The 17,679-nt window shown below is 36.9% G+C and overlaps 2 protein-coding genes across 7 annotated transcripts in view; one reads left to right on the top strand and one right to left on the bottom strand.

Annotated features, from left to right (window-relative positions):
- Positions 1–17,679, bottom strand: part of Spn (protein phosphatase 1 regulatory subunit spinophilin) — a 32,689-nt gene that overhangs the window by 8,152 nt on the left and 6,858 nt on the right. Inside the window, exons 1-9 of one of the 6 annotated variants that reach the window (XM_076122749.1) lie at positions 12,905–13,088; positions 7,918–9,568; positions 3,452–3,687; positions 3,108–3,325; positions 1,609–1,629; positions 1,023–1,148; positions 659–866; positions 481–569; positions 117–295 (exon numbers count right to left, since the gene is read on the bottom strand). In XM_076122749.1, the coding sequence (XP_075978864.1) occupies positions 117–295; positions 481–569; positions 659–866; positions 1,023–1,148; positions 1,609–1,629; positions 3,108–3,325; positions 3,452–3,687; positions 7,918–9,568; positions 12,905–12,970 (2,794 nt within the window). In that variant the 5' untranslated portion in view covers positions 12,971–13,088. Of the gene's footprint in view, positions 1–116; positions 296–480; positions 570–658; positions 867–1,022; positions 1,149–1,608; positions 1,630–3,107; positions 3,326–3,451; positions 3,688–6,177; positions 7,201–7,917; positions 9,569–12,904; positions 13,089–17,679 lie in introns of those variants that run through there. The other 5 variants (XM_076122752.1, XM_076122748.1, XM_076122751.1 and 2 more) reach the window with 5 other exon arrangements.
- Positions 10,111–17,667, top strand: LOC142978345 (uncharacterized). The gene is made up of 7 exons (XM_076122756.1): positions 10,111–10,368; positions 11,589–11,709; positions 12,663–12,739; positions 13,319–13,504; positions 14,263–14,434; positions 14,595–14,674; positions 16,036–17,667. Exons 1-7 carry the CDS (start codon positions 10,179–10,181, stop codon positions 16,221–16,223), a joined length of 1,014 nt encoding a protein of 337 aa, XP_075978871.1. The 5' UTR covers positions 10,111–10,178; the 3' UTR covers positions 16,224–17,667.

Here is a 17,679-nt window from a genome sequence, read left to right as displayed (position 1 = left end):
CGAAACTCTGGCAAAATGTATATCTTAAGGAACTATTTTAAAAATAAATCGGGCCCTTTCGAGACCCCTCGGGGATCGGGGTACTCAGGGCCGGCAAAATAGCATAATAATTGTACCTATTATAGAAAGTCCAAGGCCATCAGCACCCTTGACAAGGTCGACGGGGAATACGTGCATCTTCTCAACCCGCTTCTCGAGCTCGTACTCTGCGCTAGCAGCCACCGGATCAACGTCCTCATTGCGCCGGTCATACTCACGCACCGAATGAGTCGAAAACACGCGCATGGGGTCCGTACTGTAATGTAGGAAATATAATATAATTTAAATAAATTAATAAAATAAATTTAACCCATTACTATCCCACTGCTGGGCAAAGGTCTCCTCCCGTAATGAGGGAGGGGTTAGGCCTTAAGTCCATAATATAATTTATTATATTTTTTTCTAGGTTAAATCAAAATGTTTTTTCTGAAGAACACAAACCTGAATTTAACTTTGGTATTTTTCTTGACAAATACTGGCGGGTAATAATCATCGTCTTCATCTTCTTCGATAGGTGGAAGTCCAGCAACCTACAATCGAAATAAATATAAAGTATGACATTGACGAGGACGACGTCTCACATTTATTATCAACTAAGAAAAAAAAATAGCGATGTTACCTCAGTATAAAAGTGTCCATCTTCGAAATAATGTATACCATTTTCCTCGCCTAATTCCCTAAGTGGTTGTGGCGGGTAGTGCTCGAACACATTATCTTGTTGTGGTGGTTCAGTAGCGGGCGCAGGAGCCTCCGGGTGCCGACGATCTCCGCCTGCTAAACCATTGTCTGCCTCCAGTGACACGAACTCGTAGCTCTCATCCTGCATACTGGAATATTACAAACATGAGCTGTTGAATGTGCACAAATATATGACAGACATACTCATATTGTGTTATTTTTTTAGAGAATACGTTTGATACTATTTAGATAACATGCATGAAAAATATAGTGTATGGTTTATTTATATGCTGTCTGTTGTTTACCTCTCGTAAGAGAGCACGGACTGGTAGCTGTCGTTGAGCGAAACGCCGTTGTCGTGAGGGAGCGCGTGCGGTGACAACATCGCCACAATCTCCTGCGCCTGCTCGTCTGACAGCAGAGCTTCTTGTCTAAACACACATATTAATTTTACATCACCTACTCAAGGTCATATTACAAAAAACAGGCTAAGGAGAATGTCCATGAAGTATGAAAAAATATTTATTTAATATTCGATAGTATGAATTTAGACATGAATACCTATCGTCGATTTTTCGGCCTTCATTGGCATTCTCCTTTCTAACTCCTTTAATAATACAAAAGAATGATAAATTGCATTTGCAATATGATACATTGCAACCATGATCAGTGCAACCTGGCCAAACCGTGATCTGTAATAAAATGATGTTCAAAATAGTAGTCCTAATGAAGTTTTTTTAATAACAACGTGTTTTTACGGCGCAGAATACTTAAAAAATAATAGCATAGGTTGAAGGTAGTGTACAAAACACTTTAGTAGAACAGTAAACAAGCGAGTTACAAACTACATAATAGAAGATACACACGATTGTACAAATGCCCCGAGCTTACCTAAGTTTTTTCTCCAGAATACTGCAAATGTATCAGGCAATAATGAAGCGTTGTGCGGACAGGCAGCATGCAAATGATAAAAAATACGACATTTAATTATATACTAAGACATTACGAATACATAAGTCCTGAAAAGAGAAAAGGTAGAATAGCGCATATTATCGACAATATTACGATAAATATATATATAATGTGTAGTAGCAAGCAATACATTCTACTGCGAGAGAAAGAGTCCTATATTTACTTAGACATGAGCCCTTGACGATTCTGATAAGTCAACATGACATTAAATAATGCAAAGTTAATTAACTACACTAACGACATTACACTTAATTTAATTGCAAAACTTTCTTTACAAATTACACCTTTCCCAATGTGAAGAGCTGTAGTGAGTACGGGGTGAGAGGTGCAAGTGAATGCAATGACAGTCAATAATTATTGAAGTTTTTCAACGTCATTATTATCACGGATTTTCAAATACAAGTGCATAGATCAATGTTGATTTTGTGTGTCTTTTATAATATATTTGACAAACAATCGTGTTTTTGCATCAATACGATAAAAATACATAAAATAACTTAAGATAAATTATAATATCATAAGGAAATCATCATTTAAAAGAAGAGATGTGGAGCTGAGATTTATCACAAAAAACTTTCGATTAACAGGTTCAAGTGAGAGTTTCATCGTTTTAATGAATAATGTTAAAAACTCATGCTTTGCTTACTGGCAATTTGAAACACGTGATGCATACAAAATCCAATAAGAAAAAAGTGACCATAGGAATACATCGATAAATAGCATCATTACATAGAGGAAGAAAGGTGTGACGAATATTAAACAGTTACACATTTCGTTCCGCATAGCTTACGTGCCTCAGATAAAGTAATTAAACAGAATCGATGTGACGGTACATTACGCAACACACTGTATCAAAATGAATATTGCTTGTTATGATTGGCATTCAAACGGATTATTAGTAACGGTTACATTTTTAATAACTTGGCATGAATATATAGGTTACACTAGTTCCATCAAAAACAAACACGAGCGGCACTCGTCATGTTGCAAACATCTCAATCTCGTCATAATATGGCAAGGTCAGTCCATAGATAGGTGGTCGCTTTTAGTTATGCATTTACTACTTAAATTGGACACGTTTTTACTAGAGGTTTTTGCGGCGCATATGTCGCCTTCATTTTTTTTTACTACGGCAACGCATGTATTTGTAGAGAAAAATAAAGATGTGTACAGAGAATAGGCTTGGTCTGAATACTCTCTGAAATAAATGTAGCTGTTACTAACTACAAGTAAGAAAGAAAAGAGTGGCGGATATCACCGAGAAAATAGATCAAAGATGCTTTGTGCTAATGTTCCTAACATGGTAAGAAAGAATATGTGTGTTGAAACTGTCTACTGTTTCATATTTGCGTGGTACAAATTATAGCTTGTGAGTATTAAGGTCAAGAAAACCAGTCAAAAGTTAGTGTCATGGTCACCTCGAACTTAGAAGTATTTCAGCTTCATCGGGCGTCATGCTGTCAGGTTGTTTGGAGTCAGCGTCAGCGTCATCCCAACGCGCGTCCGTCTGTTCTCCGCCGCGACCGCTTTCGCCTGACGCGTTTTCGCCCTCTGATACGCTCCATTGGCTAGTGGTCGACTTGTCGAGCACCTCTATGGAGCCCTGGCTCGCCTCGCTCACAACCACTCCCGAGTCCTGAAACGTGAATAAGGTAATTTTAGCAAATTGTTTAGTCCAGGCATATAAACAAGTCTGATGGCCCATACCGTTGTCCACATCTTAAAATTGAAGATCACAGCAAATTTGATGAATACTAAATACCTGTTGCAATACAGAGAGAGTATCGGGATCGGAGCGCGCTCGCTCGGCATCCCGAATGTCTCTAGTGAGAGGAGGCGCGGGTGGCGGCGGCTCACGATAGTCAGCGGGCCTGAGTCGCGCCACCACCTCGGGCGAGGGCTCGTTGAACCCGCCCTCGTCCGACACGCTGGACGCGCGCGACCCACTCCGCCTCGGTGGTGTCTCCTCCGCCTCTGACGACTTTCGACCTCCGCCCGCTGTACACACAAACAGTCATAAATCATTTTGTTTATAAAAAGAATATTCGATTGAAAACAAATATATTTTGTAGATTTAGTTTAGACGGAACAGGTTGAAAGTTTTATTGGTACAGATGGCTGCTGCATTTAACCAATGACTGTATCGATGTTATTTCACGTGAATCTTGCACCGGAAGTTTCACCTAGAAGAAAAATCATCAGTACCTACATGACTGTATGATATGAGTCGAAGTTCTCAAATCGCAAGACATTGGCGTCGGGGAATACTGAATAGAACAAATATAGGCTAATGAGCTGAACTATTTATAGCATTAGATACTCTACTTCCGCAGAGCGGGTGGCGAACATACAGGTGCCCAACATAAACAAACACTAAATTGGTACATGTTATTTTAACGCAACCTATAGCCGCTACTTTAGTTGTTTAAAGATTCTCCGTGAAACCAATTCTCGGTGAAACTTCTGTTCTATATCTGTATGCCATTGAAAACCCCCTTTCGGTAAAAACTATGATAGCAAATATATCCAGATCGATATTGTATTTAGATATCCGGATGTGAATCGAAGAGGTAATTTTTTTACACATGAGTATAGTTTTTTTTTTGTTCAGTGACTAAATATTTTTTGTTACCTACTATTCTACTATTCACTTTCGTTTGACGATCGGAAAGTAAGTGCACCGGAATATGTTCAGAAATAACGTGTGATAACAATCAATCGAGCATTCAATATTTATAGTAATTAAAGTAACATGAATTTGCAATAGACCGTTAGAACGATCACGCGATCTCTCTAGACAACGAGAGCGAGTCAAGCCCACTTTACTAATTAAAACTCAACTCATACACATGTACATTCAGAAAGAACAGTACTTATATGAATTTAGGAGTTAACAACCACTTGTACTTTATTAAACTTCTCAATGACACAAATATGCGCCTATACTCAGACAGAAAACAATAATGCTATACGAAATGCTGGTGACAAAAGGGGAGAAAGTAAAAATAGAAGTGTGTGAACGGGTAAATGGAATTGAAAATCAAAATAGATTCTTTTATCATATAGTTTAAACAGTAGCCATAAAGATTCTTTAATATTAAAAGTGATAAAAAATATTTCGAAGTAGCCGTATAATACTGACATTAAAAAATGATTCGCCCTTGAAACCACTTTAAATTAACATGTTGACGAATACAAAGCTGTTCTTCCTAAAAAGGTTTATACTAATGCCACCTTTTGCCAAAAGATATAGAGTAGATCCCCCCACGCCCATATTGTAAAATTTACAAAGTACCCTGTTGTGATTTAGGAATATACTAATCCGATATAAGTTATGGTAATAATCTAGGTCATTTATTTTGTTGATGCCTATATCATTACTTTGTATGATTACTGTTTAATTAACGTACACTGCTGCTGCTTTTTTGCTACTACTAGTTAGAAAGTTTATTATAGCGTCGGGAAAGGTAAAATATTTACCTCATCATAAAATTTAATAATTAATTAAGCGAGGACTTAAAAGAATACATACTATCTTAATTATTGTTGATTTTGATAATATCAATCAATTATAGTCAATTGGCATGTAAAACTGTTTAATACTATCATTTTAATATAAAATTCGAAATGGTTTTCCATATAGAGAACTGTCACGGCAACACTATTACGCTACCAAGAATTGAATCAATCATACTTAGATATCAGCACGATGAATCAGTGAATTAGCTCTGTGCCTGCCAAGATACCCATACGCTTTGTTTGTAATATAATCAAACGTCAACACTCAACAGCAGCGAAATAACTATCCATAAATCAAAAGGAAAGCATAACTATTTCTTCCGAAACAATAGAAATATTAGACAAGGATAGAAAACATGTACAAAATTTTCACAAGTTCAGTGGAAGATTTCAAAGAGATAGATAGTCGAACAACGAGAGGTTTATTCACTTAATAAACATTATTATTGTGTCAAAGGCTCAGGAACGATAAGGACCACCAGACACGTTTTAATTAAATCTATACTAATATTATAAAGCTGAAGACTTTGTTTGTTTAAACGCGCTAATCTCAGGAAATACTGGTTCGATTTAAAAAAAACTTTCAATGTTAGATAGCCCATTTATCGAGGAAGGCTTATAAGATATATATCATTACGCTACGACGAATAGGAGCAGAGTACGGGTAAAAAATGTTACAAAAACGGGGAATATTTTGACCCATTCTCTCTTATGTGACGCAAGTGAAGTTGCGCGGGTCAGCTAGTGTTGGAATAAACGGCTCTTAGACTGGCGACTATAAATGTATACCACCGCGATTAAACACGATGCGAAGTAAATTTCTACTCTACAAGTGGGAGAATAAACATATTTCGTATATGAAAAACCTGTGAAATGCGTTCAGCTCCAGCAATAAACCGTGACTGAGAAATGACCCAAATATTAATGTTTCTAAGCAGAGGCAAAACAATAATAGGTGTAACAACTGACCGAGGCAACAGCCGCAGAGGCGCATGTTGAGCGAGCGCATGCGACGTGCACGCGCCTCTCTCGCCGCATCACCGCACCATGGTCGCCTGTATTCCGTGTCAACACCTTGCACTATCACGTGGACATTCACTTCCAAACGTTGTATTTTGTTTACGTTATACAACTTATTTAATAAATTAGTTAAATACGGAACATAAATATTGGATCATGGCAATTACACGACGTGGTTGATTATTTTAATATGTATACGCGTTTTATAAAACTAAAATTCACAGAATGTGGTTGTTTTTAATGGATCTCGAGTGGGAAGCGTCATAAAAGTTTACGACAGAAACGTTGTCGAACACCGGTACCTGTGCGCTTTGTAAACAAACACCGCCACAGATAAGCAAGTTGGCAACATAACTACTAGCGAAAAGGTTTACACATCACTTCAGCAAACGACTAATATTTTTTTAGTAGCGTAGGCAGGTCACGTTTACAACTTTGAAGGTCAACATTAAAAGAGAATAATCTAATAGAACGCCAATTCTTCCAATGTGGCTAAAGATATTGTATCTCAGCAAAGGATCATATTGTACATTTAATATTTCATCAAGCCCGAATCGCTGTTCAATGAATGTAATATTCAGGCCAGAAAGGAGCGCACACCGGTCAGAACGAGACGTCTTAAAGCAAAACGAGAAAGAGCATTGGGAGCTTACAACAACAGAATTGATAATAGCTTGGAGAGGGACGATTCGAACTTTCTGCGCAAAGTTTATCGCGAATGTTTTAGATTTTTGTTCATGTATACAAAGACACAGTTCATTATAAGCACATTTACTTTTTTCTTAAAAGTTGTTATTTATTTATCACACGGACGAGAAAGAGTCACACACTTGAATAAAAAGATATATAACGTCGTAATCTTCTAATGTAGATAACAACGACGTTTGAAGAGAGTAATCAAATGTCAAAACGGTCCCGTTTAATGAATAAAAGTGAAGCGTACAAAGGGGAGCGCGCAGGGCAACGTCGCTCGGGTTACTGCGTCGCGACGACGGAGGCGGCGGCGGCGCCGGAGCATCTAAATCGGGATCGACTCGCAAGTCTCGCAACGACTCAAATACCTTGACTTCCTCAATATTACATTGAACCCGCAGAACACGAGACCGCCAACCATACGTCAATCGACGCCCACATAGCTATTTCTTATGATTTTGCTTCAGATAGTACATAATAACACGTTAAGACTTAGATCTCATAACTAACAATATTCAGGATAGAATAAATGTAGTAAATTATTACGATTCAACGTTTCTACGTCGTGCATACGCTTAAAAAAAATCGTCTTCAACAAAATAATTATGAATTCACTCTAATCTACGGCCACGATGACTTTTGTTGAATAAACAAACTCAGCAACACCAACAACTTGTGTTAGTCAAGTATGTAATAGTATGTAGATACATACGTCAAAAGATAAGGTATTGAGGCTAAAGATTAAATTGGGAATTCTAAATGAAAAGGCTTACATTTTTTTCATTACTAGCATGCCCCAAGAATTTATATAAGATATCAAAAATTAATAAGTATGGATATTTTTTTGTTACCACAAAAACACAAATAATCCTTAAATCAACTGTATACGTCAATACAGTGTCTTATTGGATAGATAAACCAGAGATAAGAATAACAAAATATTGATAGCGGACTTGACTTACTATTTGTAACTATAAAAATAATAAAATGACATACCAGGCGAAGGAGAAGCCTGAAGCGAAGCTGGCGGAGAAGAATCAGTGTTACGGTGAACAGGAGACGCTAATGGCGACACTAGCGGCGACCGCGGCGTATCCTCTGGCTTTGCAGGACATGTAGGAGACTCAGGTGTTGAAGAACGCCGTCTTGTTTTTTCTTCCCACTCTCCACTATAATCTATGGACTCATAGCCATCTTCATCCAGATGTTTCGTTGGTCTAGAGCCGGTGCTATCCGAAGGAACTGGACTTTCGGGAGCCGGTGAAGAACGATCACAAACATTTTTTGCTTCATTTTCGTGTGATTGTGAGAGTACTGGTGACTCGTGAGATGTAAGACTAGGTGAGTATCCATCATTCGGACCTACTGCATCAGTGATATTTTCTGATGAAGGTGTACGTGGCCGATCATTGGGCAAAGGTGATATCGAAGATTCTCGTTCAGCATGGTACAATGTTTCTATGTCCTGTGACAAGGGTGAAACTGGAGACTTTGCAGTTCTGGTTGATGGCGACGGAGATTTTTGAGTTCGAGGTGCTAGAATAGGTTCTATAGTGGTGGGTGTCGACGACGGTGACGGTGGGGTCGTTGATATTCTTTCAACAGGTTTAGAACTAGGAGGTGGTGTTGGATCACTTAGTTTAGTTATTGGCAAATCACTATTTTCTTTATTGTCAGTTTGTTCAATTTCGTCTGAGGGCGACACTGATGTTCTTAAACTAGGATGACTTTTTTCAGAGGAATCTATCACTTGCGATGCAGTTATATCCAGATTTGTTTGATGAGGAGAACTATAATTTTCTCTTCGTGCGTTCGACACCGAGGATTCAGCGCCCACTACTGGTGAAACTGAATTTGTTGGTCTCGAAAGCGGTGATACGGGAGTAGCACTTTTTATAGGACTTGGAGTTTTAACGTTAGGGGACACTCGATTCACAAGAGACGAAGGAAGAGTTGTAGGACGTTCCACTTGTGAATCGCCAGCACAGGGTGAAAGTGGCGGAGAATACACGCGCGAGGGTACTACATATCTTTCCGGTACTTCTGGTGACTTTCTATCTTGATAACCACTAGAATATCTATGTGAATCCACTTTTGTTTCATCATTACGAGACTGACGCGTTTTATTAAAATGTGCAGTCCAGTTTCTTTGTTTTTCTATTAGCTCTTTGTTAAACCGTCTATCAGGCTTCTCGGGTTTCGGTAACACACTAGGCTTTGCAGGTTTCGGCGGAGGTTGAGTAGCGCCGTTAGCGAGTCGGTCACCATTAATAGCAGGTGGTGGCATGGGAGTAGGTGTGACGATGCGTCTCGGTGGGCTTACAGAGCCTGCAGAGCTGGACCGCGACCTAGTTGGTGCGGGAGGGGTCACTCCACGAGTACCAGCAAAGCTGGCAGCTGCTGACGGTGACTTTTCTATGCGAAATCCACGATTTTCTTCACCCAGCTTTTCGAACAGGGCACGCGCATTGTTAAATCTTGCTAAATGACTTTCTGTTCGGACGCCAGACACATCGCTGCCGCGAACCTCGTCTTCTTCTCGCGACGGCATCCCTTGGAATATATTCGCGATCTTAGAAACTTTTGTGCCTGAATGTCTTTTCTTACTCTCCTCCATGCTAGCCGGGTAACCCCGCTTTAATCCGACCTGCAAGAATAATTAATCAACATAAATAGTCGATCGCAGCCATTGTATTACATGGAACACGTTAATAAGAAATTGATAAAGTAAAATCAGATACGCGCGATATAATATGCGTACTAGCGCAAGTAGTTAGCGCTCGGAACGGACGATGCCGCGCGACTCGCGACGCCAAGCCTGGCTTGATTATTCTCTGCGTTAAATTAACTTGAGATAGCGATAGAGCTGATAACAGTGTATTCTTATTTAAACGGAAAAATCTAGTATTATTAGATTTCCATTTATGTGCAATGAATATGAACTGACGTTTGTAAAATTCACTTTGAATAATTCACGAAATGATCCAAGGAATGTGATCCAGTCAGATAAAAACTAAATACATGGCACTAGATAACGTTATGCTCCAACCAAACACATAAATACCTACTAACATAGCATATAAAGCGGAGTGAATCACACGCAATGCTGCCATTCCTAAAATAATAAACGATAAGATGTTTGTGATAATATTGATAACAGAGATAACTGTCCAATCAGTAATTAATGTATGTACACTTATTGTTTGCCGTTGAATTGAATAGGCGTCCAATACAATAATATAACACTAAGCATAATTATGAAAGGGACATTTTCAATAAGTGTTATTTTTTTTAGTTACTACTACGTGATTAAAACAGTGAATTCTCAGTGTCAATTCGCTCAAACATGCGTACATGATAGGACAATAGATGATTGTTGGGGTGCCGAAACTCTAGAACCAGGTTTAACAGTATTCGGATGTTGTCCCGGTTGCCAAGCTCCTAGTGGTAAGTGACAATATACTTGAATAAATTTATAGCGAGAATAAAAACAAATCTTTTTATTTTTTATATACTCTAAAGAAGAGACAAATAGACCGAAACTTTGTATTAAATTTCACTCACACTGACCTGTCGGAAGTTAAGTTATTCGATCTAGTCATTGCAAGCGCCGACCGCAGTCTCCGGGAAAGGCCTTATTACCTTGGAGAAAATGTCCGGTTGTTGGCGTTTAGTGAATTTAAGTAGTAGCGATTGCCAAATGTGTACAGAAACAATACATATACAATGATTGTATTTTACTTCTGTTAGACGTGATTTTAAGCCGATAAATGCGGCAAAATTATAGAATTTTACATAGATAGACAAAATATTTTCAAACACGCGCCAGTTAACTTTGTGTGTCTGCTGAATGTAGCAACAAGCTGTTGTACAGAAACGAATAGCAACATACTTCCGATAACGGAGGCATCTATCTAAAAATTACTGGATACTAAAGTGCCAGCTAGCTTCATGTGTAGATATACATAATTACTTATTAGAAGTATGTGTGTGTGTTCTATTAACATTTTCAAACAGTAGACATTAGTAAAAGTTTATGTAGAGTTTAGACTTGTTTAAGGTAATTACGTGCATTCGCCGTTTGTCCAATTTTAGCAATTTACCACTTTGGTCAGAAGAGCCAATTTGCAAAATTTCATTGTCTGTTTCCAGTTGTGGACTTAACTTGACACTACACAATATGCTTCTGATCTTTAACAAGACGCATATTATATGTATTGTTCGTAACATCATACGTTCATTACATTATGAACGAAAAATGGTTGTTTTTAAATGGATATGTATGTCTGAATTTGTCTTGGCAACTCGTAAGTTAATTAAAAACTACGAAAGCACGGTAATGTTTTATATAAATTACGTTTTAGAACATCATTATACCAACAAAGTCAACTTAAACGTTAAGGAAGCGATGGATAGCCAGATTTGAATAACAGTAGGCAGGCCACACATTGCACGCAAAATTGCTTTCATACATCTCATTATTAGGTACCTCACTATCGCAGCATTTAGCAAGTCATTCATGAAGCGTGTCTAGATAAATAAGACAGTTATTAAAATAATATTTATATACAGGAATTAAAATGCCTCGTAACGTTACTCAGATATGTACAGTTTAAAAATGTTATGCCATACAACAAAGAATTTAAAAAAAAAATGTATTTTTCTAGGTGTTACTTCAACTACGCCTGGGTTTATCCCTGAAGATGAAGGTTGCCAACCACCTTCCAATTGCTTGCCTGACGGTACTTTCGCACCGGTACAGTGCAAAGGAGACTTATTTACAGGCAGGTAAGGTCGACAATTTTATCAAATGCCATTAACTTCTGGATCTGTCCATTTAGGGCCAGTTTCACAACTATATTAAACTGTCTGAATATGTCTCAGATAAGCTATCTTCAGCAAATGTATGAAAACAACTCTCAAAATTCTATCTGTGAAGTGTAAACCGGGCTTTAATGTTGATTTATTATTATTATTTGTTTGTCTGTCATTTATATAACTGCCGCCTGATATAACTGCCGCCTGCCGCAGACAATTTTAAGACGTGTGTAGGGTCAAAGCCAACTTGTATTATTACTATGTACAACAGATATTATCACACGAAACCAGTCTCCCGGTTTGTGTATACTGAAATCATTAAGTTATTTGAAAAAATGATCACGTATTCGATGAAAAAATGGTGATCTAAACCATCGAGTGGAAATCATGCCTGCGTTCTAATAAACAGGTCCTGAAAGTCCCTAACCCACTCTTGGCCAACGTTATGGACTCAATTTCCACCCTTGCTAACAGTAATTTTTTACATTAATAAGAAAAATAATTCAGTAGTTGCAGAAAGAGCCGACTTTGATATACTTACGTGTATCGAAATGATAATTGTTATCAGTAAAATTATCGCTTCCTATTTAAAAACATTAAGCGATTTTCTAAGAATCTTTGCCATTGTTGTAGTAATATCATACTGATTTATGAAATGTATTTTACGGTAGATAAGTATTGTTTAATTCAATAACATTTAAGAAACAATTTGACCATAATGACTGTGGTTAAAGTATAATTATTATACCAATCAGTTGCAATGCTAATTTGATTTTATTAAAGCGAGCATATGTAACTTTAAAGTAAAGGGAAGGGTTCTTTAATGAATTGAATGTATGGACATTAATTTATCTAATTATACGCTATAACACTCGAAATATAGTGATATCTACCGTGCTAACCGTTTTATCTTTTACTTATAGATGTTTCTGTACCAATGCAAATGGGGTGAGAATATTTGGACAAATGTGGAGAAGTGAAGCAGATGACATGACCTGTGGTAAGTAATAGCATAACACATTAACATGATCATGGATGCTTTTCATACTTAGTAAAGTTAGTATAATACGATGCATATACTACTTAGTAAACCTAACTAACCCAACTACACAAGTCAAGTAGGTATGTGTCTAAAACTACAATCATAACCAAAATGGATAATGACCTGCATCTTATAAGTATTGTTATACTCGTAATATGATGCTCTTTGCCTTATCACCCGAGACTCCATTTATCTAATGCTTTTTCATAACAAACTTTCATAATCAATATAATTTAGCTAGAGATAGCATTCCAGTGGAACTTTTAGGTGAACTATGAATTAAATATTTGGACTTTAATTAGTATTATTTATTAAATTTTACTCAATATACTATAATTTTTCTATATAAATAATTGCTGACAGTATAAATATAATTTAATGACATTTCACGTCAAAATCAATCCAACAACTGAGCTTTTTACTCTTATATTTACTTGGTTATGGATTATTTTAGTACGATAGAAATGTTAACGTAAAAATGAAAAAGGTTCTAGTGTAGAGTTGAAATCCATTAAATTAATGAATTTTATATGTTAGCGTGCAGCCGACGGAGGGCGGAGTTGGAAGTTCTGGGAAGTAGAGTAATAACTCTACATTGTACAGCATCTGGGGACTACGAACCACTACAGTGTGATGACGGCATGTGTTGGTGCGCACAACCCAGTACTGGGCAGCCGACAGTGACACCGGTGCCAGAGGCAGACATGACGCGATTGCCTTGTTGTACGTGTTTCATAAATATATTAATAACTAAATTCCATTAGATGAGGATAAAAAAGGTAACACTGGTACCTAGATGAGAAGAAAAAGCTACCATAGAACATGATAGATCATAATACGGAATAGACATTTAAAGGCTTTCATACATTTTTAGTTTGTCGAGCACTACTTATACACATCAACAGGATACACACAATATTCACAAGTGATTCACGGTCTCGAGATGTTGAATGGCCAGAGGCAATTGCATACAATCATTGTAACAAAGGAATGAAATACACTTGTACAAATACGCTATTGATGAAAGCACGTGAAGTATGTTTGTCCCGTATGCAACCGTTGTAATAACATTCTGTCTGAGCTATGCTTTTATAACATTAACAATTTCGCGTAATTTTTATATGCATATTATTATTATGCGTGGGAAAATCACGCAATTATTACAAGACAGTCAAGACACCAAATACCTTGCATTAACAAAGTTATCTAAGCTACGAAGTGACCTAGTTTCCAGAGAATCTACTTTGCGCGTATTACAATATTTGTATGAATAGATAGTAAACACAGGTAGGTGTGTAAACGGCACACATATATGTCCACAGTGACGTCATACAACAGAGGGCAACCACCCTACTATTTTGTATTGATCGCGGTACACACTAAAAACAAAAACAAATTTTTAATTAAGTAATCTGTAATTGTGACAACACTGTAAACTAGTCGTTTATGTCACTATTGTTATTTTAAGTTTTATTTTGCAGATAGTGCAGCAGTCATCGGAACACAATACTTAAGACAGTGCGAAAGTTTAGTTCTTGCCATTGCTATGATAAAGCAAGAACAATCGGAACATGGCACCAATTTTCTCGGGAGCCCTAGTGCGTTTTGCGACTACGATGGCAGTTATGGGCCTTATCAAATTCAAAACGGAATGTAAGTTTTTTATCAAATGTTTCCGATTTACTCTATTTCGCTTGAGCAAGATAATAATATGCAAATCAGATTTCACTAAGCATTTCCCTCAATAGTGGTTTTCTGTAATGATTCATAATTTATTGGTGTCGGATTAAATGTATTTTTACATGTGTTTCAGAGCTTATTGTACAGGTAGAGATGGAAAAATCCTAGGCGCCTGGCAAGTGATTTCTAGTGAAATGACCGGCATGACGTGTAGTAAGTATTGTGTACGGGCCTATTCACAGTACTTTAATTAGTAGTAGCTTAGTAATAGTGGCGAAACGGTATTTAAGAGAACAAACTTAAATAACTTACCATTGTTCTCTATTAATATTGACACAGTTAAAAGGTTATAAATATATTATATATATTTTTGGTTATATCCCTGATTAGACTATGTTTGCATACATGCAATAATAAATCGTGATAAGCTGGAGGGCATCAGCGTACCGTTAGCATGGCTCATTCGCATTGTGGCACTACGACCGGTTGTCGGCCGTGACCCTGTTCCCGATACGTTGTACGGTTCCACCCATCCCACCTTTCTGCTGGAATGCGGAGACTAACATACTTGGTCAATTAATCCAAAAAAATGCACTCTTAATAACCGAAGTATTGTGCCACAAAAGCGATACAGATATACTATTTGCGCTAAAACAGGCAGTGACAATTAGAAGATTATATCCATATTAGGCGCGAACGAAACTTGAATGTGATTCACGCAATCTTATATTCAAAGTAGATTTAATTTGTAGACGGGCCTCTTTCACGATCAACATTGGAATCCGAAATGTGTAGGTCGGGGAGCAGATATTTAAATAATAATGTATAAGTACTACTACAACGAATAAAGAAGGGACCAGAATGTAGCATAGCATTAAAACTGTATACTAACGAGGTATACGCAGTTTCACTTAGGTTTAGGAGGATTTCAATTCCGTAATGCGTATATTTGAAAATTTTATAAAAAGAACCCTAATTCATTCTGAAATATCTTAAATGTACCCGTATAATATCTATCTGTCCGTGAAACTTCAAAAACATAGTTTAATAAATAAAAATCTAATCTATCATTTGAAAAATATTTTAAACCTGATGGACATTAGAGTATCTGAAATACAGTTCGCGCCCACGAATTATTCTGGTACAAAAGCTACAGCACTGCCCAGTGCCATCAAAATCTGTTTAGTAGAGTAAGTGATTGAGTAGCAAACATCCAAACTTTATATTTATTAGTTAGATATATGTTCGTATTCTACTGCACAGGTTTAAATTAGCCTAGCGAAGCCGAGCTGGGACATGTAATAAATGACGAAAACCTAATTGACCGTGAACCTTCACACAACACCTTAAGCGATAAATCCGATACGATTGAATAACATTTTTATTGTTGGCTAAACCTTGAAATAACTTGACTACAACATATTCTTAAACAGTTGTGCACTGCAAATTTCATTCGATATCTGGAACATGTCGTTTTGTCCTACGATAGTGCCATTACTGGTTTAATTTCAAATCATTCATAACAAAGAACACAAGTCTCATTTAATAACGATGTTAATTTGTGATTAAAACAGATTGTGCACGAGACACCATGATTTATTTCCCGGAGCACGGCATGGTGGTGACTGAGACCTGCCTGGCCAATGGCAACTACAGACCGACTCAGAATGTAGGCGATGTGCATTACTGCGTCGACTCCGATGGTTATGCTATTGAGTTTTTGGATGAAAAACCAGCGGATAATTATTGCGAACAATTATAATTACGCTTGAATTGGTACCGGACATCACTCATAAGTCATTATAACAATAGTTTACTTTATGTACTGTAGGTAGGTACTATCTGGGGGCACGGAAGTGCCCCCGCAAGTCGAGCAAAAAAAAAGCGGCACGGCCGTACCATCCTTTTCTCGAAGCAATTCGGGCTATTTTCGACCCCCCTATAATGTCGTTGTGGATAAAACAAGAAGCCTGAATTTTCAGCTACTAATTATTCATTGTATAAACACAGTATATTTAAAATTTCAGTCAATTTGAACCAGTAGTTTCAAAATTACAACTTGTTAAAGTTTTGAATTTTGTCACTCACTGATTCACTGACTCACTGACTCACCGATCATCAAAAGTATAAGGTACTTCTAGCAGACTTAGAAGCTTAAAATTTAGAATACAAATAGCGTTTAGTGTCTTAATCATGGGAAAAATTCAATATTTTCTAATTTCGGTCCAGTTTTCTAAATACACTAACTGCAACATTAACTTTGTAATCCCATATAAATGTATAAGATTACAAGATTACATTTGCAGTTAAGAATCATTATTACTGTAAAAATAATAAATAATAGGTGTAGATAGGTACATACTATATGAGGCATAACGGGAGGGGATATAAGGTGGGTAAGGGTGCTTAGCCCATGAAACTGAAAAACATTCCCATAGGAAAATATGTTGAATTATAAGAAAAAACGTCTTTCCATACAAATTGGACTTATGTTCGTTCTACAAAAAGAAGTGAGATGCCACCAAAAACATTCTGTAAAAACCTCAAGTCTCGCAGCTCAGTCTTTCTGGCGTAAAAAGTGGTGAGATCTATATAATACCAAGTCGATTAATCTATTTCGTCTCTACTTAAAGGACCTTCTGTCTTAAGTTATTACATAAGTTATTATCATGCCAATATTAAAAATATTTTACGTTTAAAACAAATAGATCGACTTGGACATCGCATGAAAACACAAATTCGCCATTAAAATTTCAGGAGCATTAACTTCTCGTCGTGCTGTGTAGTGTAATACATACAAATCATGCGATGGCCAGGTCGGTCTATTTGTTTTAAACGTAAAATATTTTTAATATTGGCATGATAATAACTTATGTAATAACTTAAGACAGAAGGTCCTTTAAGTAGAGACGAAATAGATTAATCGACTTGGTATTATATAGATCTCACCACTTTTTACGCCAGAAAGACTGAGCTGCGAGACTTGAGGTTTTTACAGAATGTTTTTGGTGGCATCTATATATTTCACCGGAAAATGTGATTTATTCCGTGTGTTTATTGTTGATATTGTCTGTTGTAGTAAGTAAAATAATGACTGTTATAAGTAAATAAATTTCAACATTCGTGATCGCTATCTTTCTTTTTGGCATATTGTACCGAACTGAAACTTTTGTAAAATTAATACAAATTACAATGTTTTATTTTTATTACGTTTTTCA

The sequence above is a fragment of the Anticarsia gemmatalis genome, chromosome 14, assembly GCF_050436995.1.
Source record: "Anticarsia gemmatalis isolate Benzon Research Colony breed Stoneville strain chromosome 14, ilAntGemm2 primary, whole genome shotgun sequence".
Lineage (NCBI taxonomy): Eukaryota > Metazoa > Arthropoda > Insecta > Lepidoptera > Erebidae > Anticarsia > Anticarsia gemmatalis.
The sequence above is the reverse complement of the archived record's forward strand: the minus strand, read 5'-3'. Positions and strand labels throughout refer to the sequence as shown.

Coding starts and splice junctions, on each gene's coding strand:
- LOC142978345 (XM_076122756.1), top strand. CDS start 10,179: ATGAAAGGGACATTTTCAATAAGTGTTATTTTTTTTAGTTACTACTAC. Junction 12,740..13,318: donor AGCAGATGACATGACCTGTG/GTAAGTAATAGC, acceptor TTTATATGTTAG/CGTGCAGCCGACGGAGGGCG. Junction 14,675..16,035: donor AATGACCGGCATGACGTGTA/GTAAGTATTGTG, acceptor TGATTAAAACAG/ATTGTGCACGAGACACCATG.